Raw genomic sequence first — 25,846 nt, 5'->3', positions numbered from 1 at the left:
CTACCCCATCAATGTCCTTGCAAAACAATTCTCCCTAGGAACTGTCAAAACACTGCATTGGAGTTTCATTAAATCATGACAGTACCAACTATACAAGACTTTCACCCTTAAAATATACATCAACTCATTTTATGACAAGTTAACATAAAACAATCATTATGTTGCTTAGCAACAGAAAATTTCCTGTTGCAAAATGTAATAAACATGATGCATCAGTACATATTTTTACAATTAATATTTATTTGAGGTAAATGAGAAAAAGGTGTCTAATTCACTTTAGAACAGGCATAAGTCTTGATGGGAAAGAGTTCCACCCTCACAACTGAACATACAGTAGGGCTAGCGCTTTGACGTACTCATGTAGATTTGCTAAACTAACAGTCAGCTCCTGCGGATACAGTCACATTATCAGTGATTGTGCTTTACATCAACAGTGAGGAGTGGAGAGGAGTTCAGTTGTATCGGCAGGTAAGCTCATTGCGAGAGTAATTTTCAAGGTTTTTGTTTTGTTTTGGTGAACATGGTAAACAAATATATTTTAACAACAGTTTCCAAAAAACACCCAATTCAGCATCAAATGTCAAATTCAATATCATCTTAAAGTCCACCAACAAGGTCATATCAGGCGACAGAAGCTCTATCTAAGGCCTATTTTCTCCAAGGCCAAGTTATTTAACAGTGAATTTCTCAATGAGTTTTTGAGATTGTCCAGATTTCTCCTGTACAGGAGTGTAGTTGATTGCTTCATGAGTGGAGGTGGCTGTGCTGTGTTTAGAACTCCGGGCTGCTCTCTCGCTGGCTGGTGGGGTGCCGGAGTGTAGTTGATTGCTTCAAGAGTTGAGGTGGCTGTGCTGTTTTCAGAACTCCGGGCTGCTCTCTCGCTGGCTGGTGGGGTGCCGGAGAGTGCTGTGTTCAGAACTCCGGGCTGCTCTCTCGCTGGCTGGTGGGGTGCAGGAAGTATTTGTCAAATGGAAACAACCTCTGCTCCATCACACAATCTGGAGGCAAATGAGGGACGTTCTTATAGCAGCTAATAAACTGTTTGAATGGAATGGCAAGTTCGTATTTAAGCGTTTGCTTCATAATACACTGGCTTCTTTTTAAGAATTAACTATAATAAATTTGTTTGGCTTTAATGGAGATATAAACATAAAAACCTGTGTGTTCACTGATTTACCCAAAGTGTGTTCACAGTCTTTACTTTTATACCTCCATAAACACAAAACATATAAAAGTCAATATTTATAAGTAAACAGAAACAATAATAACATCAATTATTTAATCAACACACAAAAAACAGTATGAAATCGGAGATATTGTTCAGAGCAAAAGTTCAACACAAGGCCCGAACATTCTATTACTAGCAAATCAGGAAACTTTAATCTTCTATTAGGCGTGCCACTATATACAGTGACACCTTGTGAACTCAAAATGCTTGTGACTATCAATTATTTGTTATCATGGTTTTAAAAGTGAGTGAGTGTGTGTGGTTTTAAGCCACTTTTAGCAATATTCCAGGAATATCACGGCAGAGCACACCATAAATGGATTTCAAACATGATACCCATGTTGGGAATCAAACCCAGACCTTCAGCGTGACAAGTGAACACTTTGGCCACCAGGCTACCCCACCGCCCACACGGTTTTAACACAAGCAAGTGGGCAAAATGTAGCATATTATGTGATCTTCACAAGATGATGATTAAAGAGCACATTGCATGTATTAGTTTCATGATCACAGTAAATGCATATTCCTATTTCCAAGAGCTGGTTCTTCTATAAATTAATTAATATGTTTAATAAGAGTAAGGGCACTGGTGCTTCAGACGATCCAGGGTTTTAAATTAGGCCAAACCATGAAAAAAAAAATGTTGCTTATTGTCTTCAGACACTAGGCGGTTCAATGCTGCTTTTTTCAGTCCCAAATTCAGCCATTCCTGATTTTCTACAGTTTAGATTTTAGTCAATAAGAGTTATCTTTCCTTTACTGTGTGACCACCATGGGGTATACATTTACAATAGCCCAGAGATCATATAGCTTTCTTGTACTTTCAACTTTTTCCTGATGGAACTTGGAATTAAATATTTCTCTCTTTTAGTGTCCCTGACTGTGTTCTTTCATTCTGTTTGAAAACAAGGCCAGGTCGACATAAATGAGGCTGAAATAAGAAGCCTGGTCATTGGTCAATCTGGAAGTGATGAGAAACATTGTATTATATTTGTAGCCTTAGTCCTGCTGCATGTCAATATCATCTCACCCAGTATCCACACAGGCTTGATGCTCTTCCTGCCGGGGTGGGGCTCGGGGCCGATGTACACACTGCACCGAGACACGGAGCTCGTCACCTGCAACAGGAAACATTGAAATAGTGTGGCCCTTGTGCTCCATAGTGTAGTGTATGTTATAACTACGGACTATGTAGAGACTCTACCACCTTAGCAATATCAGATTTATCGCCCCTTTATGCTCCCGCGTCAAAGAAGCCTGTTTTCACGAATAAACCCACATGTTGAACCCATGAAGTGTATCTTGTTACAAAGTATGAGAACACAACACAGAGGTACTAGGGAACTTCAACAGACATCACTCAAATCCATAGATACCTGTCCCCCACACAGGGTGAGGAGGTTGACGAGGGAGCCCCTAGGGGGCACGTATTTACTGCAGACAGTCAGGCACACATTTACTGTAGACAGTCAGGCACATACCTGTCCCACACACAGAGTGAGGAGGTTGACCAGGGAGCCCCTAGGGGGCACGTATTTACTGTAGACAGTCAGGCACGTACCTGTCCCCCACACAGGGTGAGGAGGTTGACCAGGGAGCCCCTAGGGGGCACACATTTACTGTAGACAGTCAGGCACATACCTGTTCCCCACACAGGGTGTGGAGGTTGACCAGGGAGCCCCTAGGGGTCACACATTTACTGTAGACAGTCAGGCACGTACCTGTCCCCCACACAGGGTGAGGAGGTTGACCGAGGAGGTTGACCAGGGAGCCCCTAGGGAGCACACATTTACTGTAGATAGTCAGGCACCTACCTGTCCCCCACACAGGGTGAGGAGGTTGACCAGGGAGCCCCTTGGGAGCACACATTTACTGTAGACAGTCAGGCACGTACCTGTCCCCCACACAGAGTGAGGAGGTTGACCAGGGAGCCCCTAGGAGGCACACATTTACTGTAGACAGTCAGGCACACATTTACTGTAGACAGTCAGGCACACATTTACTGTAGACAGTCAGGCACGTACCTGTCCCCCACACAGGGTGAGGAGGTTGACCAAAGAGCCCCTAGGGGGCACACATTTACTGTAGACAGTCAGGCACACATTTACTGTAGACAGTCAGGCACATACCTGTCCCCCACACAGGGTGAGGAGGTTGACCAGGGAGCCCCTAGGGGGCACGTATTTACTGTAGACAGTAAGGCACGTACTTGTCCCCCACACAGGGTGAGGAGGTTGACCATGGAGCCCCTTGGGGGCACGTATTTACTGTAGACAGTCAGGCACGTACCTGTCCCCCACACAGAGTGAGGCGGTTGACCAGGGAGCCCCTCGGGGGCACGTATTTACTGTAGACAGTCAGGCACACATTTACTGTAGACAGTCAGGCACGTACCTGTCCCCCACACAGAGTGAGGCGGTTGACCAGGGAGCCCCTAGGGGGCACGTATTTACTGTAGACAGTCAGGCACACATTTACTGTAGACAGTCAGGCACGTACCTGTCCCCCACACAGGGTGAGGCGGTTGACCAGGGAGCCCCTAGGGGGCACCTATTTACTGTAGACAGTCAGGCACACATTTTCTGTATACAGTCAGGCACATACCTGTCCCCCACAAAGGGTGAGGAGGTTGACGAGGGAGCCCCTAGGGGGCACATATTTACTGTAGACAGTCAGGCACATACCTGTCCCCCACACAGAGTGAGGCGGTTAACCAGGGAGCCCCTAGGGGGCACGTATTTACTGTAGACAGTCAGGCACGTACCTGTCCCCCACACAGGGTAAGGAGGTTGACCAAGGAGCCCCTAGGGGGCATGTATTTACTGTAGACAGTCAGGCACACATTTACTGTAGACAGTCAGGCACGTACCTGTCCCCCACACAGGATGAGGCGGTTGACCAGGGAACCCTTAGGCGGCACACATTTACTCTGGACAGTCAGGCACGTACCTGTCCCCCACACAGGGTAAGGAGGTTGACCAGGGAGCCCCTAGGGGGCACATATTTACTGTAGACAGTCAGGCACATACCTGTCCCCCACAGAGTGAGGCAGTTGACCAGGGAGCCCCTAGGGGGCACGTATTTACTGTAGACAGTCAGGCACGTACCTGTCCCCCACACAGGGTGAGGAGGTTGACCAAGGAGCCCCTAGGGGGCATGTATTTACTGTAGACAGTCAGGCACACATTTACTGTAGACAGTCAGGCACGTACCTGTCCCCCACACAGGGTAAGGAGGTTGACCAGGGAGCCCCTAGGGGGCACGTATTTACTGTAGACAGTCAGGCACATACCTGTCCCCCACACAGGGTGAGGAGGTTGACCAGGGAGCCCCTTGGGGGCACACATTTACTGCTGACAAACATCAGTCCACAGCTACTGAAAAAAGTCTGTTTGTACTCGTCTCCCAGGGATTGACGTTCCTGTCTAGCCACCTAGAAAGAGTGAAAGAGTGAGTGAGTGAGCGAGCTGGGTTTAACCTCATTAAGAAACTTGAAAGGGAGCAAACATTATAAGCATACTTGCGTATGCATGGTAAAAAGAGTAATCATTAGACTCTATAGTTATCTATTACCATGATTACAGACATGTAAAAGGGAGAAATCATTACACGTTTACAGCTACACACCTTGGCCTGGGGGAACTTAGCGCAGCATTCATACGGTTCCTCATCCACCCAGTGCCCCGCCTCCACAGACTTGAACACCTTCAACAGTAAAACTTTACATTGCAAAGACAGCCAAACATCGGGCTGGGACGATACACTAACTGTGCGATCCGATACGTATCACGATATCTTGTTCACGATCCGATACATATCACAATTCTTGTATATGTGCTCTTATCTGTGGTGCGTAAGCCATGTTTTTCATATACAGGATGGCGCACTGACGATTTACAGCTGGCAGTGTCAAGTATGGCGCAATGGATAAAAATATTTACTTCTTCACCACTAATTTTCACTACTAATTAGTGTTTGGTGTAACAGCCAAAGTAAACATTTAACGTATGAATCAATATTTTCTACTTACTGTGTAACTTTGATCGATACTTGTATCGGTAAGTAAAATAACCCAATCGGCCGATGCATCAGTGTATCATCCCACCACCAGTAAACGGTGCGACACACTAACCTACAGGCCCTGGTTATGGCATACTTCATTGACATCTTACAAACCCAGTTTCAGATGGCCATCGGTCACCAGTCATAGAGCAATACAATTTCAATTTGAAATATATTTGTGTAACTAGTCAGACTTTTGACCGATGGAAATGCTAGCAAGGTGTCACACATTTCATAATTTCATAATTAAAAAGTCAATAGTAAGGATTAGTCCTTAGAGAATCGATTTTACAAAACAGTGCACAGCCCTCAAAAATCATAACTGAAATTCTGAGCAGTGCAGGTCTTTGCATCCTATTTTCTACAGCAAGGGGAAAAGCTGTCACGAGCTCTACTGACTTCATCAAGTGCATTTCTTATCGCAAAGTTCATTGGCCAGATCGTACATATCTCATCCAATCACCAATGGCACTGCGTTCATTTGCTGTTATTGTTCGTCTGCCATTTTTGTTGATTTTTGTGAGCACATGACTTGGCACACACAAAAAATGCAGGATGCCGCTGAAGAAACGGCCACTAAAGGTGGGTTAAAATCAGGGGACACTATGAACATGTTTGTGTCAAGGTCAGCTGTTGATGAAACAAAGTCGATTCTTGAAGAAGTAACTTTTTCTGGATCACTAGACTGCTGAGGAAAAACAGGAAAGATTTTTCTTCAGTCTGATTAAAGGCTGTCAAACAGCATGTTGTGATTTGTTTATTTGCCTTATTGACGTTGGCCACTGACTGATTACATTTCTTGGTCCAAGTCATTGAGCTGTATGTTTGATGATGTTGTTTACATGATATAAGTCTGGAATCATGGAACTCATGGTAAAGGGTACAATGTTTGTGAATCCTGCTCTACCCACCCACTCCTTGTGGAGAAGCCAGCAGCCTCTAGCAATGGCTGCCAGAACGTTGAGAGTGCGTCTGGCTTCCCCGTACACGACATGGGTGGTCGTCTCACAGACGTCGTCCTGCATCAGGAAACCTCCGAGATTCTTGATCACCGAGATGATGGTCTCCTGCTCACTGAAACAGACAAAGCGTCACAGTGATCGAGATTGTGGGAGTCTTGGGTCCTCGAGGTCAGCTCCTGTTGTATTTGAATCTAGCGATCCTGACTGTGTAAGTAGGGTCATAATAATGGTTATGACATTTTCTTAGGACCGCTTGAAGTACTTCGACGCTTAATTTTGAACACAGTCAAAGTTTCCTTTGCTTGTTTGATCATGTTGTTTGTTTGTTTTCTAAATTCTCACTCAGAAGTATTCTGCCTTTATGAAAGCTGTTTCTAAAAATCATGTCTGGGTCAGACAAACTTGTGATTGATATCATGAACAACTTGTCATGCTGTCAGTACATGGTCTAGAACTTAACCACTTTCCTTTTACGTGTCTTTTTATTTCCATGGTGGCAAAATCAAAATAGGAAATTTCATTTAGCATTTGAGCTGTTGAAAAAGCCCTGATCTACTGCTGTCCAATCTGGTGACGGTTGACCCCACAAATCACACATACAATCCAATGACACGCAACATATTTCTCTTTAATACATAAAGAAATACTAACCGGAAGACAAAGTAACCACTATCGCAAGCTATCCTTGAATGATTTCACCATTACCCTTTCACCCATACCACACCTATACACACCCACACCACCAAACACCCACACATACTCTCACACCCCAGACACTCACATCCCTACACACACACACACACACACACACACACACACACACACACACACACACACCCCTACACACACACTCACACCCCTACACACACACACATTCCCCATCACACACACCAACACTACACACAACCCACACTACACACACCCACACTACCCCCCCCACCACCGCCATACACTACACACACCCCTACACACACACACTACCCCCCCACCATACACTACACACACACAGTCCCCTACACACACACACTTCCCTACACACACACCCCACACCCACACTTCACCAACCCACACTACCCCCCATACACTACACACACCCCACACTACACACATACACATACACTTCCCTACACACACCCCAACCCACACCACACACACACACACACACACTCCCCTACACACAGCCCACACTACACACTACATAATAGTTTTTCACAAAATACACATATCAAAATGAAACTTTGCCCTGCATCTTCAAAGAAAGAAAAATAGCTGTATTTTTCAGAAAAACAAAAGATTGAAAACAAACTTGGCACTGCGCCTCTCCTATTGGTATAGGACAGGTTCACCCAGTTTGAAAACAATCTGTGCAGTAGCTGTCAAGTGATAGGTGGCATACAAAAATGTCCCCGGACAGGCGGAATTCCTTGGTATAACTATATACCCCAGCCCTTTCACATCAGGGTAGAATAAAATCAAGTACATGCAGCAGGGGTAGAAACTAACATATTTAGTCAACTAGTCCTTATAATGATAACATATAGAAAACCCCTTAGAAATGGCAGGACTAGTGCCAATTTCTTATGCTGTGCAGTAACAATGGTAAATGGTTAGAACTAACCATGCCAACATGCAATGAAGTAAGATAACAAAACACTCAAAAAGTATGTATTGGAAATTAGAAGACAAAAGACTGGTAGCAGTTTAGTTAAAACTAAAACTTTCAAAAAGTTTGATTTGAGATTAAGACACCGAACACTGTTAGCAGTTAAGTTAATATAGTTCTTGGTTCATTTGCTCTTGGCTCATATTGGTGTAATGTTCCACAAGAACAATCCTCTTCTAGAACACAGTCAGTGACATCGTTATACGCTGGCCCTTGAGCAAGTTCTTCAACAAGAGAACCATATGGAATGTTGTACATCAGAACATCAGAGCGCCATGGCAGATGACAGATGATTAGTATGACCTTAATTTCTTAGGCATTTTATTCTGAGAGCAGTTCTTGTAACCATGGTAACATGTGTACCACATGCACTAAGTGAAAGTGATCGGACCATCCTATTTGTGCTAGGTGCGGATGTACTCACTGTGTGTGTAGACTGGTCATGACGATGGTAGGACGATTTCGACCAGTCAGGGAGGACGCAGACAGGCAGGTAGATGTGTCATTAGCAAACGAGTTGGCTCTCCTGAGCTTTATCTGTGTGGGCAGTGGTCCATCACTTACACCAGAGGTATCGTTTATACTCGTTTCTGTAGCTTCATCGTCACCATTCTCACTGGATGACTGACACAATGAGGATAGACCTCGTCTTGGTTTTCTATCATATTTAGGTTTCTGCCTACTATGGTTATCACTTTCACAAATACTGTTGAGCACTGAGTTTCCTTTCCTAAACCGTGGTTTACCCACAGAGAACTCATCTATGCTGGGTCTAGGAGCAGCAAGTCCCATCATGGCTGCCGTGCTATCAAACATGGTTGACATGGACGCTCCCAACACCCCTGATTTGTCCGACTCACAGATGGTGTGTTCAGTTCTCGAGGTGTCTGAGTTACACACATCACTTGTAGCTGTACGAGACACACATCCCCTCACAGACTTCCGCCTCTGAACCCCAGTCTCCGCCTTGTGCACATCCCCATTACATCGCGTCTTTTTTGTGGTCTGTCTGTCAGTGTCTGTAGTGTCGCTATGCTCGTCCACTTTCCGCTTCTGTCCCCTGCGTGATGGCCCCGACCCTGGCTCTTCCTTTGTCCTCCCTCTTCCCCCCTTTACAGGGCCAGACCCTGGCCCTTCCATTGTCCTCCGTCTTCCCCCCTTCACAGGCCCCGACCCTGGCTCTTCCTTTGTCCTCCCTCTTCCCCCCTTTACAGGGCCAGACCCTGGCCCTTCCATTGTCTTCCCTCTGCCCCCCTTCACAGGCCCTGACCCTGGTTCCTTGACTGTCTCCCTACCCACAGGTTCTTCCATCGATTGTGTCTTTCGCTTTCGGACCCCCGGATTCAGCGCGGGGGAGACTAGGCTCGGTCTCACTACACTTGAGCTGTGTGTGGGTTCCATCAGAAAAGAAGATGGTTTGACTGGTTCTGTTAGTAATTTCTTCTTCCTCCGACCGTTCAGACCAGCATCCTCTGGAATATTGGACGCTGGTGCAGGAGGGAGCGGATCTTCCTCTTCATCCCGCTGACACTCTCCTGCTGGGGAGGGAAGTCAATACATGTTAATGAATTTCCTGTCAAACATACAACACAAGCCAAATGAACATCTCTTGAGTAAAAGAATCAGGCATTGTCATCAACAGTTACCATGGTTACTGTGGCTTGTGATGTTATCCAAATCCTTTTCAGATTTACCAGTGGTCGATATCACAAGCAACATGGGATGTGGCAAGGAATACAATTTGACAAAGAGCCAGGTTTAAACTGACAGTTTCCAGATGGCATTGTCATTTCATTACCCATACTCAGTAGCCACTATCTCCAGTTTTTTACATATGAGGTAACTATTCTGCTTTGGAATTCCATCAAGTAGACGTCAATAACATAATATTACAGATGATATTGGGTAAATAAAACTGAAATCTACCGGGGGTACTTGATAAAAGTCACATTCAACGATATTATCAAGAAATTAAATCAAGAAATCTAGCTATCTGATTGGCCAGTTGCCGTCTTGTAAAAAGCAGGGATCGACTTTAAGCATGTTAAAGAACTTGATTAAACTTGCACTAGGTTCATGGTGAGATGAAAACCTAGTTGCACTGGACAAAACCAGGTTGCACCCAGGTTCCGTTAAATCATCAAAGTTGAAACATCGGCTGGTGTGCTGCCAGTGTCACATAAATTAACAATGTACCGCTGAAATCTTTCCAGGTACATGTGATCACAATTTGCTGTCAAGCCCAAACAAGCAAGAAATATAACACATGACCCAGGGATTAGTGATGTAGTATGGTAAATATACTTCAGAGGTATGGAGTGTGTTCAAAGATCAATGTTTTGTGGTCCAGTAAGGATTAGTTAGACACAAATTTTGAATTTTTTGGACCTGCACTTGGTGCATGTAGACATAAATATTAGGTTGCATTTTTAAATCATAAGTTGCACTGATGCATGTTTTATATAGCTAAAAGTCAAGTCAGCTGGCCTGCTTGAACAGGTGAGGTGAAATGGGGTTTAACGTCGGTCCAAGATTATTGCACTTATATAACGACATGCATGTAGGTGTGCGTGTGTGTGTTTGTGTGGCTGCTTGTACTAGTCCGGACTGATGCCGATTTATAGTGCTAGCTCACTGAGATACCATGCCGCAGTTCAACATAAATACCCCACTCAGACACAGTATACTGACTCTGAGCCGACCAGTCCTTGTTTTAGCCCCTTAATGACGAGCGCAAAAGGGTAACAACAAGTACCATCTTTTAACATCTTTTGGTTTGACGAGGCCTGGGATCTAACCCCGGACCTTCCGCTCCCCGGGCGGACGCTCTACCCTGCTTGAACAGACATCATGACGTCATGACAGCAGGTCGCAATGACCTGCAATCAGTCGAGTCACAGTGACTGAAAGCATGAGCACTGGTCCATGACATTAGGGCACGATGACCTGCAATCAGCCTAGTCACAGTGACTGATAGCATGAGCACTGATCCATTCCATCAGGTCGCGATGACCTGTAGTCAGCCAAGACACAGTGATTGATAGCATGAGCACTGATCCATGCCATCAGGTCGCGATGACCTGCAATCAGTCGAGTCACAGTGACTGATAGCATGAGCACTGATCCATGCCATCAGGTCGCGATGACCTGCAATCAGTCGAGTCACAGTGACTGATAGCATGAGCACTGGTCCATGCCATGAGGGCACGATGACCTGCAATCAGCCTAGTCACAGTGACTGATAGCATGAGCACTGATCCATGCCATCAGGTCGCGATGACCTGCAATCAGTCGAGTCACAGTGACTGATAGCATGAGCACTGATCCATGCCATCAGGTCGCGATGACCTGCAATCAGTCGAGTCACAGTGACTGATAGCATGAGCACTGGTCCATGCCATGAGGGCACGATGACCTGCAATCAGCCGAGTCACAGTGACTGATAGCATGAGCACTGATCCATGCCATCAGGTCGCGATGACCTGCAATCAGTCGAGTCACAGTGACTGATAGCATGAGCACTGATCCATGCCATCAGGTCGCGATGACCTGCAATCAGTCGAGTCACAGTGACTGATAGCATGAGCACTGGTCCATGCCATGAGGGCACGATGACCTGCAATCAGCCTAGTCACAGTGACTGATAGCATGAGCACTGGTCCATGCCATTAGGGCACGATGACCTGCAATCAGTCGAGTCACAGTGACTGATAGCATGAGCACTGATCCATGCCATGAGGGCACGATGACCTGCAATCAGCCTAGTCACAGTGACTGATAGCATGAGCACTGATCCATGCCATGAGGGCACGATGACCTGCAATCAGCCTAGTCACAGTGACTGATAGCATGAGCACTGATCCATGCCATCAGGTCGCGATGACCTGCAATCAGCCTAGTCACAGTGACTGATAGCATGAGCACTGGTCCATGCCATCAGGTCGCGATGACCTGCAATCAGTCGAGTCACAGTGACTGATAGCATGAGCACTGATCCATGCCATGAGGGCACCATGACCTGCAATCAGCCTAGTCACAGTGACTGATAGCATGAGCACTGATCCATGCCATCAGGTCGCGATGACCTGCAATCAGTCGAGTCACAGTGACTGATAGCATGAGCACTGATCCATGCCATCAGGTCGCGATGACCTGCAATCAGTCGAGTCACAGTGACTGAAAGCATGAGCACTGGTCCATGACATTAGGGCACGATGACCTGCAATCAGCCTAGTCACAGTGACTGATAGCATGAGCACTGATCCATTCCATCAGGTCGCGATGACCTGTAGTCAGCCAAGACACAGTGATTGATAGCATGAGCACTGATCCATGCCATCAGGTCGCGATGACCTGCAATCAGTCGAGTCACAGTGACTGATAGCATGAGCACTGATCCATGCCATGAGGGCACGATGACCTGCAATCAGTCGAGTCACAGTGACTGATAGCATGAGCACTGATCCATGCCATGAGGGCACGATGACCTGCAATCAGCCTAGTCACAGTGACTGATAGCATGAGCACTGATCCATGCCATCAGGTCGCAATGACCTGCAATCAGTCGAGTCACAGTGACTGATAGCATGAGCACTGATCCATGCCATCAGGTCGCGATGACCTGCAATCAGTCGAGTCACAGTGACTGAAAGCATGAGCACTGGTCCATGCCATGAGGGCACGATGACCTGCAATCAGCCTAGTCACAGTGACTGATAGCATGAGCACTGATCCATGCCATCAGGTCGCGATGACCTGCAGTTAATCGAGTCACATTGACAGGGCAGAATGAGAGTAAAAAGATGTCCAAGTTGGACAAGTCGGCTTTTAAGAAAAGCATGGGATAATGGATATAGTCTATTGTGGGATGCCAACAGGGTTTCTGCATTACTATAGTTAGACAACTACTGCCAGCATCACTGTGTCGACTCACTGAACAGCTTCCTGATGAGGGGCTCGGTGTCATCAGTTGGTCTCGCCAAGGGAGAGAAGGTGGTTCCTGCAACACAAACCAGTGAAGATGTCATGATTCACTTACGATTCACCTCTCAACTTGTATTGTTTATTTACCACCAAAACAACAAAGCCATATTGATTCATTGAATAAAAGCCCTCTAATGTGATATTAACCATCTGTGACAAAAAACAAAGATTATATAACATCTATATTTGTCACACATGAACCCAGAAAAACTAAACGCATTGCAAAGTTTCATGTTGTGGCTCTGCAAAAACGTCTTGTTGTGGAATGAACAACTGTCTTAAAATTGCTCACATTAACTAGCTAATTGTTTGTATTTAGATTATTTTTAAAAAAAACACCTGTACAGTGACAACTGCTGTTAATTGTTTTGCTTGACATGTTGGATAATGCCTTAACAAGTATGTTCAACTTCCAGCCTATTAAATCAGCTTGGTTTTTTTAAATATTTGTTTGTTTTTTTGTTTAAGGGTGCACATGTTTAATTTTTACATTCAGTGGAATAAAACAAATAGTAAGTAATAATCCACTTTTCATTATATTCAAGCAGCAGAATCATAAAACCAATTTTTTTATCATAAATTGTTTTTTTAACTCCTTCTGATACAGTGCTGCCCAAGTTGATGGTTTAACCACCGAATGTTTACCGTTTAGTTTGGCCAGTTTCAGCTGTCTGAGTTTCTCCCTCATGCTGGGCGGGGTGTCCGGGATGGTGAGGGACACAGGGGTGGTCCACCGGCTGTTGCTGGCCTGGTAGCTCGGAGACTGACAATCACGACACATTGACATCTTACATTAGCTCGGAGACTGAGAATCACACAACACATTAACATCTTACATTAGCTCGGAGACTGAGAATCACAACACATTAACATCTTACATTAGCTCGGAGACTGAGAATCACGACACATTGACATCTTACATTAGCTCGGAGACTGAGAATCACAACACATTGACATCTTACATTAGCTCGGAGACTGAGAATCACAACACATTAACCTCTTACATTAGCTCGGAGACTGAGAATCACAACACATTAACATCTTACATTAGCTCGGAGACTGAGAATCACAACACATTAACATCTTACATTAGCTCGGAGACTGAGAATCACAACACATTAACATCTTACATTAGCTCGGAGACTGAGAATCACGACACATTAACATCTTACATTAGCTCGGAGACTGAGAATCACGACACATTAACATCTTACATTAGCTCGGAGACTGAGAATCACGACACATTGACATCTTACATTAGCTCGGAGACTGAGAATCACAACACATTAACATCTTACATTAGCTCGGAGACTGAGAATCACAACACATTAACATCACACATTAGCTCGGAGACTGAGAATCACAACACATTAACATCTTACATTAGCTCGGAGACTGAGAATCACAACACATTAACATCTTACATTAGCTCGGAGACTGAGAATCACAACACATTAACATCACACATTAGCTCGGAGACTGAGAATCACAACACATTAACATCTTACATTAGCTCGGAGACTGAGAATCACAACACATTAACCTCTTACATTAGCTCGGAGACTGAGAATCACAACACATTAACCTCTTACATTAGCTCGGAGACTGAGAATCACAACACATTAACATCTTACATTAGCTCGGAGACTGAGAATCACAACACATTAACATCTTACATTAGCTCGGAGACTGAGAATCACAACACATTAACATCACCGTAGCTCGGAGACTGAGAATCACAACACATTAACATCACCGTAGCTCGGAGACTGAGAATCACACAACACATTAACATCTTACATTAGCTCGGAGACTGAGAATCACAACACATTAACATCTTACATTAGCTCGGAGACTGAGAATCACAACACATTAACATCACCGTAGCTCGGAGACTGAGAATCACAACACATTAACATCACCGTAGCTCGGAGACTGAGAATCACACAACACATTAACATCTTACATTAGCTCGGAGACTGAGAATCACACAACACATTAACATCTTACATTAGCTCGGAGACTGAGAATCACACAACACATTAATATCACCGTAGCTTGGAGACTGAGAATCACACAACACATTAACATCTTACATTAGCTCGGAGACTGAGAATCACACAACACATTAACATCTTACATTAGCTCGGAGACTGAGAATCACAACACATTAACATCACCGTAGCTCGGAGACTGAGAATCACAACACATTAACATCACCGTAGCTCGGAGACTGAGAATCACACAACACATTAACATCTTACATTAGCTCGGAGACTGAGAATCACACAACACATTAACATCTTACATTAGCTCGGAGACTGAGAATCACACAACACATTAACATCACCGTAGCTTGGAGACTGAGAATCACACAACACATTAACATCTTACATTAGCTCGGAGACTGAGAATCACACAACACATTAACATCTTACATTAGCTCGGAGACTGAGAATCACAACACATTAACATCACCGTAGCTCGGAGACTGAGAATCACAACACATTAACATCACCGTAGCTCGGAGACTGAGAATCACACAACACATTAACATCTTACATTAGCTCGGAGACTGAGAATCACACAACACATTAACATCACCGTAGCTCGGAGACTGAGAATCACAACACATTAACATCACCGTAGCTCGGAGACTGAGAATCACACAACACATTAACATCTTACATTAGCTCGGAGACTGAGAATCACACAACACATTAATATCACCGTAGCTCGGAGACTGTTGTTTTTTGTTTTTTTGTTTTAATGCCGCACTCAGTTATATATGATGGCGGTCTGTAAATAATCGAATCTGGACCAGACAATCTAGTGATTGACATCATGAGCATCAAACTATGCATTTGGGATACGATGACATGCATCAACCATGTCACCGAACCTAACCACCACCTCTTACAAGCATGGGTTGCTAAAGACCAATTCTAACCTGGAATCTTCACGTGACTCGGAGACTGACAATCTCACAACACATTAACATCTCACATTAGTTTACAGTATATGGACACAGAGGCAAGGTGAAATGGGGTTTAACATTGTGTTCAAAGTTATTAAAATTTTATAGTGATGTTCATGCATGTGTGTGGCTGCTTGTACTAGTCCGGACTAATGCCACTTAGCCCACTGAGATGCCATTTTTACGGCTGAGCATGAAGCAGGGTAACAAGCACAGACTTTTAACAGGTTTTGGTTTGATGAAGCCGGGGATCAAACCAACAAGCTTGCACTCTCCAGGCAGACGCTCAACCACTAGGCCACGGAGGCAGTCATATGGACTGCTACTGCTCACCACTGATCGGGGTTGTGTTTCTTGCACGAGTATGGCCGGCGGCGTGAACTCGGGCGTCTCCTCCATGACCTGGAAGCGCCGCATAGTTGCCACTCTCTTCCTCCTCTTCTGACACCGCTCGGCGCTGCTGACAACATCCTCGTTGAAGTCGGACGGCTGCATCGACTTCATTTTCTGAACAGGAAAACCGCATTATGAATCTGTGGTATGATTCATCACTATCACAAGTAAAACATACTCCTTGCCGATTACACGCCAGATGACTACATCGTTGGCAGTCGATGCATGTGCCTTGGCAGCTACTGTAAGGTTTGTTGGTTTGTGTGCTTGTGGTCTGTAAATAATCAAGTCTGGACCAGACAATCCAGTGACTGACATCATGAGCATCGATCTATGCAACTAGCATACAATAACAGGCATCAATCAAGTCAGCTAGTCTGACCACCCGATCCTGAGATTCACCTGAGACAAGCATGGGTTGCAGAAGACCAATTCTAATACGGATCTCTATGGCTCTACTGTAAGGTAACCATGGTAACAGTACAGTACTTCACCTACTTTCAGTGCATTGATCCTTTGGGTTATCCAGGTCAGAATAGGTACCAAGTATCTCATGCATGTGAAAAGACTTTTTTAAAGAACAGATTAAAATGGGAAAGGTCAAGCTATCACAATCAGTGACATTTCTGGTCATGGTGCCGGGATGGCGTGAAACATTGCTATCTGTTAAGACTCTAATATTTACTGGTCTATAAATAGAGCAAGAAGGTGGCCCCCCTGGTGGCGCCCTGCTCTCATAGCTTATTTACAGGCATAACTGGAATGTTGGTGACAGTGGCGTAGAACATTTACTGACCTTGAGTCGAGGAAACAGGATTGGGGTGGAAGAGCTCTCCGGCAAGAGGGCAGGAAACAACTTCTCGGACACATGGTCATTGTTCTTCCTGCAACTGGAACAGCAACACATGCTATATGGATGTACACCCTGGTGATACTCACATAGTCCACACATATCAATCACTGACTTGTCTGGTCCAGACTTGATTACGTACACACATACAGCTGGAATACTGAGTGTAACATTAAACAACAACAACAACAACAACAACCAACTAACCTGTCAACCCAGAGCACAGACACAAGGTGGATGTTCTTCTTGATGGCCTTGTCCCTGGTCCTCTTCAAGCCCTCTTTGTAAATAACGTGGGTAACATCGTCGGTGAACTTGTCAGCCACAACTGCCCCCAGCTGGCGCAGGGCTGACGAGATGGCATGACTCCGGTTGTCATTGCATGTCCGCACCTCCACGTAGGCAGTGACACCTGGTGGCAACATATACAAAAACATGACGCTCAAAAATGTAAAAGCAGAAAAACAAAGCACTATTTTTTGTATTGCTGTCTGCAGCCATGTGTACGAGTAACGAAAGTGTGCATCCAAACATTAAACTGTAACCATGGTAACATGCCTGTTACAACACACTCAAGAAACTCTTAAAAAAAACACAATATAAAATGTCCTAACTATATAAACTTATATATATACTTATAGATACTTATAAAAGTTGAGAACAATCTTTAGACATTTTGAAATACAATCAGTGAATGCCCAAGAAAATTAACCCATCTTAAATCCTGTCCACCTTCTGTGCTAATGCAAGCGCTATATAATTTGCAAAAACTCCTTATGAAATACAATGTTATTTGTAAATGTGGGTAATGCTATGGTCATGAGGAATATCCGCTGAATAGCTTTTTCACTTGTCCGATAACAGCAATTGGTTGGTTGTTGGTTTGCACTCAGCAATATTCCAGCTACATGACGCAGTCTGTCAATAATCAAGTCTAAGATAACTCAATAACTGGAAAGAGATGTTCATCAGATGTTGACCTGTGTCATTGTTTTAATAACGGACCATCCTTTCATTGGTTGAATGCTACTCACAGGTTGGTTGGTTGGTTTGTTGCAATATTGCAGCTATATGACGGCGGTCTGTAAATAATCGAGTCTGGACCAGACAATCCAGTGATTGATATCATGAGCATCGATCCACGCAATTGGGATCGATGACATGCATCCACCAAGTCAGCGAGTCTGACCACCCGATCCTGTTAGTCGCTTCTTACGACAAGCATAGTCGTGGGTTGCTGAAGACCTAGTTTCCCCCGGATCTTCATGCATGTCCTTATATGCTGAGAGATTTGATTCAAATACAGAGTGAGTGAGTGAGGTTTTATGCCGCTTTTAGCAATATTCCAGCAATATCACGGCGGGAATACCAGAAATGGGCTTCACACATTGTACCCATGTCGGGAATCGAACCCAGATCTTCGGCATGACAAGCGGACGCTTTAACCACTAGGCTAATTACAGAGCTTATTATGGTAATGCAAATGCTTCTTACATAATAAACCAACAAATTCAGTGATCAGATTTATAGATGTTTGTTTGTTGTTTAACACCGCACTAAGCAATATTACAGCTATATGACAGCGGTCCGTAAATCGAATCTGGACCAGACAATCCAGAGATTGACATCTTGAGCATCGATCTACTTAATTAGGACACTATGACATGCATCAACCAAGTCAGCGAGTCTGACCACCCGATCCCGTTAGTTGGCTACTACGGCAAGCACAGTCGTCTTTTACAGCAAACATGGGTTGCTGAAGACCTATTCTAACCCGGATCTTCACAGGTGATTTATTGAAGTAACGGCTAGATTAAGGCACATGTATGGGGCTAGGGAAAGAATGAAATAAAGACATTAAAGATTGTTTGTTTGTTTGTTTTCTAAATGTGCAGTGAACGTTATCCTCATGGAACCTCTTATCATGATTACATGTAGATCTTTTGTCAAAATCTGTTTTATTTAGTACTTTTGAGATTATTTTTTCCTGCAATGTCGACTTAACCTGTGAACCAATTATTTAAGAATCTTGCCTAATTTTTGGAGTAAATTTGATAAAAACAAACAGAAAAAAGCAGTATACAGCAATCACTAACCTTGAGCATGTTTAACACTACAGGGCCATGATGCCCAGAGAAGAACAATCATCTTGATGAAATCCCCCTCTCCTTGCTTCTAAGTCTTGCTTGATAGGCGTTACTTAGAAGTTGACGGATGACGAAGTAGATACAACTTCTTTAATCTTTGTTAATACTGTAAAGGCGACATTTTGGTATAGATCCTTATACCATTGTGAAGCAAGACTGGGTCAACTGAGATCAAGGCTACTTCATCCCATCAACCTACTATGAACTCATCAAGCAATAATCACCACACCTATGCAAACTTATCCTGTTTAATTGTCTTCATGTCGCACTGGCTTCCAACTCATGTGTTCTCTGTCCATGTTGTTACAGTAGTATCCATCTGCCGTCATTACTTCACCTAGTCATGTTATCCCACTCATGTATGCAATTGTTGCTACTGTTAATCCTCAAGTCCTGCTTGACAACTGTATGAGGATCTATACCGAAACATTGTCTTTACAGTAAAGCAGTTATCCATAAATTGTGTCTACTTTGGATTCTAGTCTATGAAAACAACAGACATTCTTCCTTTAATGTTTTCACGGATTTGTTGTTAAAAATGACAACTCAAATCTTAGTTCCACATAAAGGATTACTGTATTCGACGTAATAAGCGCCCAGCTTTAATAAGCACCCACGGCGATATTTGCTAATATATTGGCCAGTGAACAATCCTAATTAGCACCCCTTCCGATTGATCAATGTACACAAGACTTATTTATTCGCGTATAATACCCACTAATGTGTTATATGCATACTTCATTATGGGCAATTAAATTCTGGAAAAATATATCTGTCGTACATAAACATTTCAGGCTGTCAGCATAAACCCCAAAATTTATCTTTTAACTGTTTTTTTTCCACTAAAATAATATTCTAATAAGAGCCCCCTGTTTCTAATTTTGAGAGTGCCCTGGGTGTTGATTATGTCGAATACGGTAGTCAGAGTACAGGGAAAGTGTTTTCACTGTTAACGAGATTCAGGTGCAAAAGAAACTGTAAGTATTGTAAAAAGGTAAAGTACAAGTGATCAAGTCCACCATGCTTTGATATTAAAACACGGCAGGGATTCAAAATAGATCCCCGGTATCTTACGCTGTGTTGGAAAACATGGGATCAGATCAATCTTATTAAAATCAGATGCTTTTAATGATCTCTTGGTTCAACACTTGTTCAACGATTGAACCAATACAAAATGTTGATGCTCAGGTATTGATTTTAAAAGATGGAACATATTGTAGCAGAGATGGCTTGTTTTCGTGTGAACAATAAATCAGTCAAATCAGCTGCTGTGTATAAAGAAATATTGCTGATTAAACAATGGCTTCCTTCTTGCTGGCTGCACTATAATTTGGACTGTGTACCTTAGAATGTTACAATATTTGCTTGTTTAGCAGCTGAATCTCGTTAACAGTGAAAACACTTTATCTGAACTCTGACTAATCCTTTATCTGGAGCTAAGACTTGAGTTATCCCTTCCAACAATGAATCAGTAGACACATTAAAGGAAGACTGTCCGTTGTTTCATAGACTAGAAGCCAGCTGGGAAGCTGCATCCAGATGGGAGACATGGCCCTGTAGTTATCAAAGGGTATCGGGTAGCCTAGTGGTTAAAGCGTTCGCTCGTCATGCTGAAAACCCGGCTTCAATTCCCGACATGGGAACAATGTGTGAAGCCCATTTCTGGTGTCCCCCGCAGTAATATTGCTGGAATATTGCTAAAAGAGGCATAAAACTATACTCACTCACTCACTCATTATGTACAAGGATCGTGATCGCTATGGACTTACTACTTTCCTTTTTTGGGGAAATTTAAACATTTCTATCCATGTCAATGCTCAGTGTTGGATCTGTCAATCTCATTAGAATCAGATCTTTGTTCATGCTACTGCTTACAAAGATCTGGAGACATCCCATTACAGGTCACGTTGGAACGACTTTTCACAAACTTGGACTACAAATGACACGAGTAAAAAGATGCCAACAATGGCCAGTCAGAAAGCAGCTTTCACGAGCATTACAGCACTAGTTTCATGTAACTGGCGACTCTCATTCTACTTCTAGGCTAGGCTTTGAAATATATTTACCCAAAAATTGAAACTTGAACAAAAGGATATTCTGGAATGACTAACAGATGGCCGAGATTGTATGGCAGTACTTCTCATAGGTAATTTAAAGTCTCTCCCGTTGTAAATATTGTTTGGAATACCCCATATAAACCTGATCAAGTTTGCATGATTAGATGTGAGGTGAAATTGGGTTTAACGTCGCGTCCAAGATTATTGCACTTATATAGCGACGTGCATGCATGTGTATGTGTGTGTGTGGCTGCTTGTACTAGTCCGGGCTGATGCCGATTTATAGTGCTAGCTCACTGAGATACCATGCCGCAGTTTAACATGAATACCCCACTCAGACACAGTATACTGACTCCGAGCCGACCAGTCCTTGTTTTAGCCCCTTAATGCCGAGCGCCAGACAGGGTAACAACAAGTACAATCTTTTAACGTCTTTTTGTATGACGCGGCCCGGGATCGAACCCTGGACCTTCCGCTCTCCGGGCGGACGCTCTACCACAGGACCACGGAGGCGGTCTGCATGATTAGAAAACACATTCAGAATGTCACTTTCCTGATCTGGTAAGCGGCACTCTGATTGGTCAGATAAAAGATCATTCTCACTTGATCCGTAATGTGATGTCCTCAGATCTTTGTTGAGAGGTGGCGAGAACTAAGATCTGTTATTTATGAGATTGCGGATCTGTTACCTCTACAAAGTGGCGTGTAGCAGTGTTCGAAATTAAGGGGATCCTTGGGTCCTTGAGGCTTGATGCTATAGTTTGAATTGGTACCCCTTAAATCTCATAACATTGGGGCTATGACATAGGGGTGAAACACAGCAAGGTCACAATACCATACGTACTATGATACATAGGCCACAATATATGTATCGCGATACACATATTTACATCGAATTGAGTGGAAACTACTTGACTGTAAATATTTCACAGCAAGTTCATAAGGAAACGCTAGCTGAAGACACATGTTTAATAGTAGCGGCTATTTTTAGTAGTGAACTTGGAATGCTAATTACAACATATTTGGCGACATCTGACTGACAAAGATTGCTGGGGGTGTCAAGATGCACTGGTGCACCGATGTATCGTTCCACTCCTAGCATGACAAGGGCTCCTTCTATGCTTAACATGCTTAATTTCAAAAACTGCTGAGTACGTGCATTCACCAATCATAGTTGGATTGTTTCTGACAAGATGATGAAATATCAACATTACAAGAGACAGATAATCAGCCCACCTTTGAGGACACGTGTCGCTGGTGCAGAGGGGGTGCCGACATCACTCAGCTCCGAGTCGAGAGTGCAGTCCGTTTCCCCTTCTCTCGCACTCACATTCTCTATTGTAGAGATGCTGTTTACGTCAGAGTTGCTTTCACTTATAATAGATGAACGCTGGAACATACAAGGCATAATCATGTACTAGTCTGTGATTATACAAACGAGAACTTGTGTTTTGGCACAACTTTGAGTAGATATTATAGTTTACCTGGCCACAAGAAATAATTTACAAGACTCAGTCTTCTGACAAGCTGCAAAACACAGCTATGTCTATACTCCATAGCTGGTTTTGTAACGGCCTTCACAAGCTCAGGGAGAGTGCATTTCAAAGAATATTAATACCTCCTAATTGCAAAAATCATCTACCTACACCAAATATTCCATTGAAAATGTGGACAAGATAGAAAAAAGTGGAAAGCATCTTCTCTATCTAGGCCACATGGACAGAAGGGATTATCAATCAGAGTGAGTGAGTATGGTTTTACGCCGCTTTTAGCAATATTCCAGCAATATCACGGCGGGGGACATCAGAAATGGGCTTCACACATTGTACCCATGTCGGGAATCGAACCCGGGTCTTCGGCGTGACGAGCGAACGCTTTTAACCACTAGGCTACCCGACCGCCCCGATTATCAATCAGAAATCTGTCAAATAAATGTTATTTTAAATCACAACAACCTAGCCTAAGTCTAGATAAAATCACTTGGCATTGCCGCTGGCCATAACTAGCAAAAGATGTAAAATTTGAAGTAAGCTTAGTTTCTCTAGAAATTAATTGCTTAAACCGAGATAAGGAATCTACATTTCTAATATTAATATCAAGTGCATTCCAAGCTTGTGTAACAGATGGCAAAAAAGATTGATTATACTGGGATAAGTCCTAATGATACCTATAGGGCACTTTGGCAAGGACTACAGGATTAGTGCCAATTTCTAATGCTGAACTTTCAATCAAAACATTTGGGTTTTTGTTTGACGCCACACTCAGGAACATTCCAGCTATATGACGCTAACCAGGATCTTCACAAATCCAAAACATCTGGTAGATAAAGGGTTTGCATGGTATAGGAAATTGCGGGTACTATTACTACTAACAATTACGACCAGTGCAAAGTGGTACAGGGTAACTGTTCAGTGCATGGATCAATGGCACAACATTTATCACCATCATTTGTTTTTTTATCAACTTTTAGGGCCACTCAAATCATCCTAGGAACATTTGCCTCAGTTGGCTGTGCTTCCTTTGAAAGAAGATCGCCCAAAGTCCAGGTTTGAAAAGTATTCTGATCAACAATTTATCATTAAAGAATATCAGTGACTCATTCATGCAATCATTCATGAGACAACGAGGCAAAAGACAATATGTTTGTAACAAGTTGTAAAAGCTGGTAAACATATCAGTTTGGATTCTGAGACATTAATCATGAACGATCACCCGATCTCGATCTTCACAGAGTTGTCTACAAATCGATATAAAATATTCTGAAGTTCAAAAATGACAACATAGTTTAATCAGTACCCGCGTCATTCTCATAGCTCCTGGAAATTATCATTTTAGGGTGACATCGGAGTTCTTCTCTCCACAGCGTGTTTGTTGACTTCAAATATGGCGCTGAAAAATGAACAAATAATTAGAGTAGCCTCCCTTGCATGTATTGCCACCCGCTAGAAGAATATGGAATCGGTTCGTAAGATAAGCAACATCATTTGTTGGTGTTAAGATATGACATTATATGACTTATAAACGGTTCTGTAGACGTATCTGAAACTAATAATCACGATCTTTTAAAATTGGTCCATTTTTCGTTGAAGCAGAAAAACGCCGTTTCAAAATGACGCAATTAGCATACTCAATTAGACAAACAATATGCACTTGCCCTTTTTATTTCATTATTTGCCACGCCTGTCATAGTGTACGCGAATGAAAACATGTGTTGGTCAGCACTCCAGTACACATATTATCGATACAGTTTGCAGAACTACACACTTCAATTATTCAACACATATATTAATTATAGTATTATATACCTCGACTAAGGTAGTAAAACATAAATTTTACACAGCGTAATCACATTGTAAAACATGTAACACTTATTAGCTACGACATCGATTTCTATTAGTAAAACAATCATGGACAGATTCATGGCTAATTTTTTGACAATGCAATAGATGATGAAGACAGTCTTCGTGGTCAAATCGACATTTACAAGTTGAAAGTTACATAGCTGTCATAATTAACGTCACTTTCCTGTTGACAATTCCCTAAACATTCCTAAAGAAAGCCCGTGCTGACGACTTCTTTGTCGATATATACAATTTAAACTTTATTTAATGTTAATATTCGCTGTATTGCTCTAGAATAAAACAACTACAAATATTCTATTGCTTGATAAATATTCATGTTTTCCTGTGAAAATAGTTTGATTCAGTATTTAGAATAATCTTGATCAAATGCACAGAAAGAAAATATCCAAATTACTTCGTTGAAGCGAGTCCCACAATAGAACGGTAACGCGTATCGTGTATTAAAAAAGCTGAAGAAGATTCACTCAGCGGGTCAGATAGAGAATGTCTGGCGCCATGTAAACTTGAAGAACTGAACTTGTAAACCGAGGATTAAAACACCTATAGAAAAAAATTAAAACTCCCTGTTTGGGTTTGAGAGATTAGTCTTTGATACAAAAGCTGATAGGAGAAGATTAAGCCTTTAAACCGTATCTAAAGTCAATTAGAGCTCGCGACCCGCGTCGAAACATATATATTTGCATAAGGACAATGGCCGTCCCGTGTAGTGCTATTGTCTTTATTTGTTTCGATGGCACCTTGGGAACGACTTTGACACCTGTGAATCTTGATATCGGGGTCACGGCAAAATTAACCCCCTTGAGTAATCGTTTATTGTCGTGATCGGTGTTTGCGGACAGGTAAATGGATGTTAGAATAGATTAAGTACATACAAAGTAGCCCCCCATGTAGACATCAAAGAAGCCGACACCACGACCGTGTTTTCTCATTTACTGAAGTTTATAATGAACCTCTTGGTGTAATTAAGATTTGGGTGTAAAAGATATATCCATCTTTTCTTGAATTTGAAACAATAACAATGAATAATATCATAAATATTGCTTCGTGAATAGTTATTTCCAAGATTAATAAAATAGGAATGTTCAGATAAAACATGCTGAAAAGTAAACAAGATTGCAGGGTTAGCAACTAACAGTTTTTGTCCACTAGTCCTTACAATGAT

The 25,846-nt window shown here is 43.0% G+C and overlaps 1 protein-coding gene across 1 annotated transcript; it reads right to left on the bottom strand.

Annotated features, from left to right (window-relative positions):
* Positions 1-748: 748 nt before the first annotated feature.
* Positions 749-24,204, bottom strand: LOC139480300 (microcephalin-like). The gene is made up of 13 exons (XM_071263357.1): positions 24,119-24,204; positions 22,559-22,712; positions 17,326-17,530; positions 17,065-17,158; positions 16,209-16,382; positions 13,544-13,661; positions 12,849-12,914; positions 8,340-9,453; positions 6,202-6,364; positions 4,856-4,933; positions 4,521-4,661; positions 2,259-2,346; positions 749-998 (listed from the first exon to the last, which is right to left on the bottom strand). The coding sequence occupies exons 1-13, from the start codon at positions 24,131-24,133 to the stop codon at positions 913-915; spliced, it is 2,496 nt and encodes an 831-aa protein (XP_071119458.1). The 5' UTR covers positions 24,134-24,204; the 3' UTR covers positions 749-912.
* Between the last annotated feature and the right edge of the window lie 1,642 nt (positions 24,205-25,846).

The sequence above is a fragment of the Haliotis cracherodii genome, unplaced genomic scaffold (assembly GCF_022045235.1).
Source record: "Haliotis cracherodii isolate W230 unplaced genomic scaffold, xgHalCrac1.p SCAF_4, whole genome shotgun sequence".
In the NCBI taxonomy this organism is placed as follows: domain Eukaryota; kingdom Metazoa; phylum Mollusca; class Gastropoda; order Lepetellida; family Haliotidae; genus Haliotis; species Haliotis cracherodii.
The sequence above is the reverse complement of the archived record's forward strand: the minus strand, read 5'-3'. Positions and strand labels throughout refer to the sequence as shown.

What these genes read in the sequence shown, in the direction of transcription:
- LOC139480300 (XM_071263357.1), bottom strand. An exon ending in GAAACTGGCCAAACTAAACG is followed by an intron (nt 12,915 to 13,543) that starts GTAAACATTCGG and finishes TTTGTGTTGCAG; the next exon opens with GAACCACCTTCTCTCCCTTG. An exon ending in CAAGCCTGTGTGGATACTGG is followed by an intron (nt 999 to 2,258) that starts GTGAGATGATAT and finishes ATTTGCCTCCAG; the next exon opens with ATTGTGTGATGGAGCAGAGG.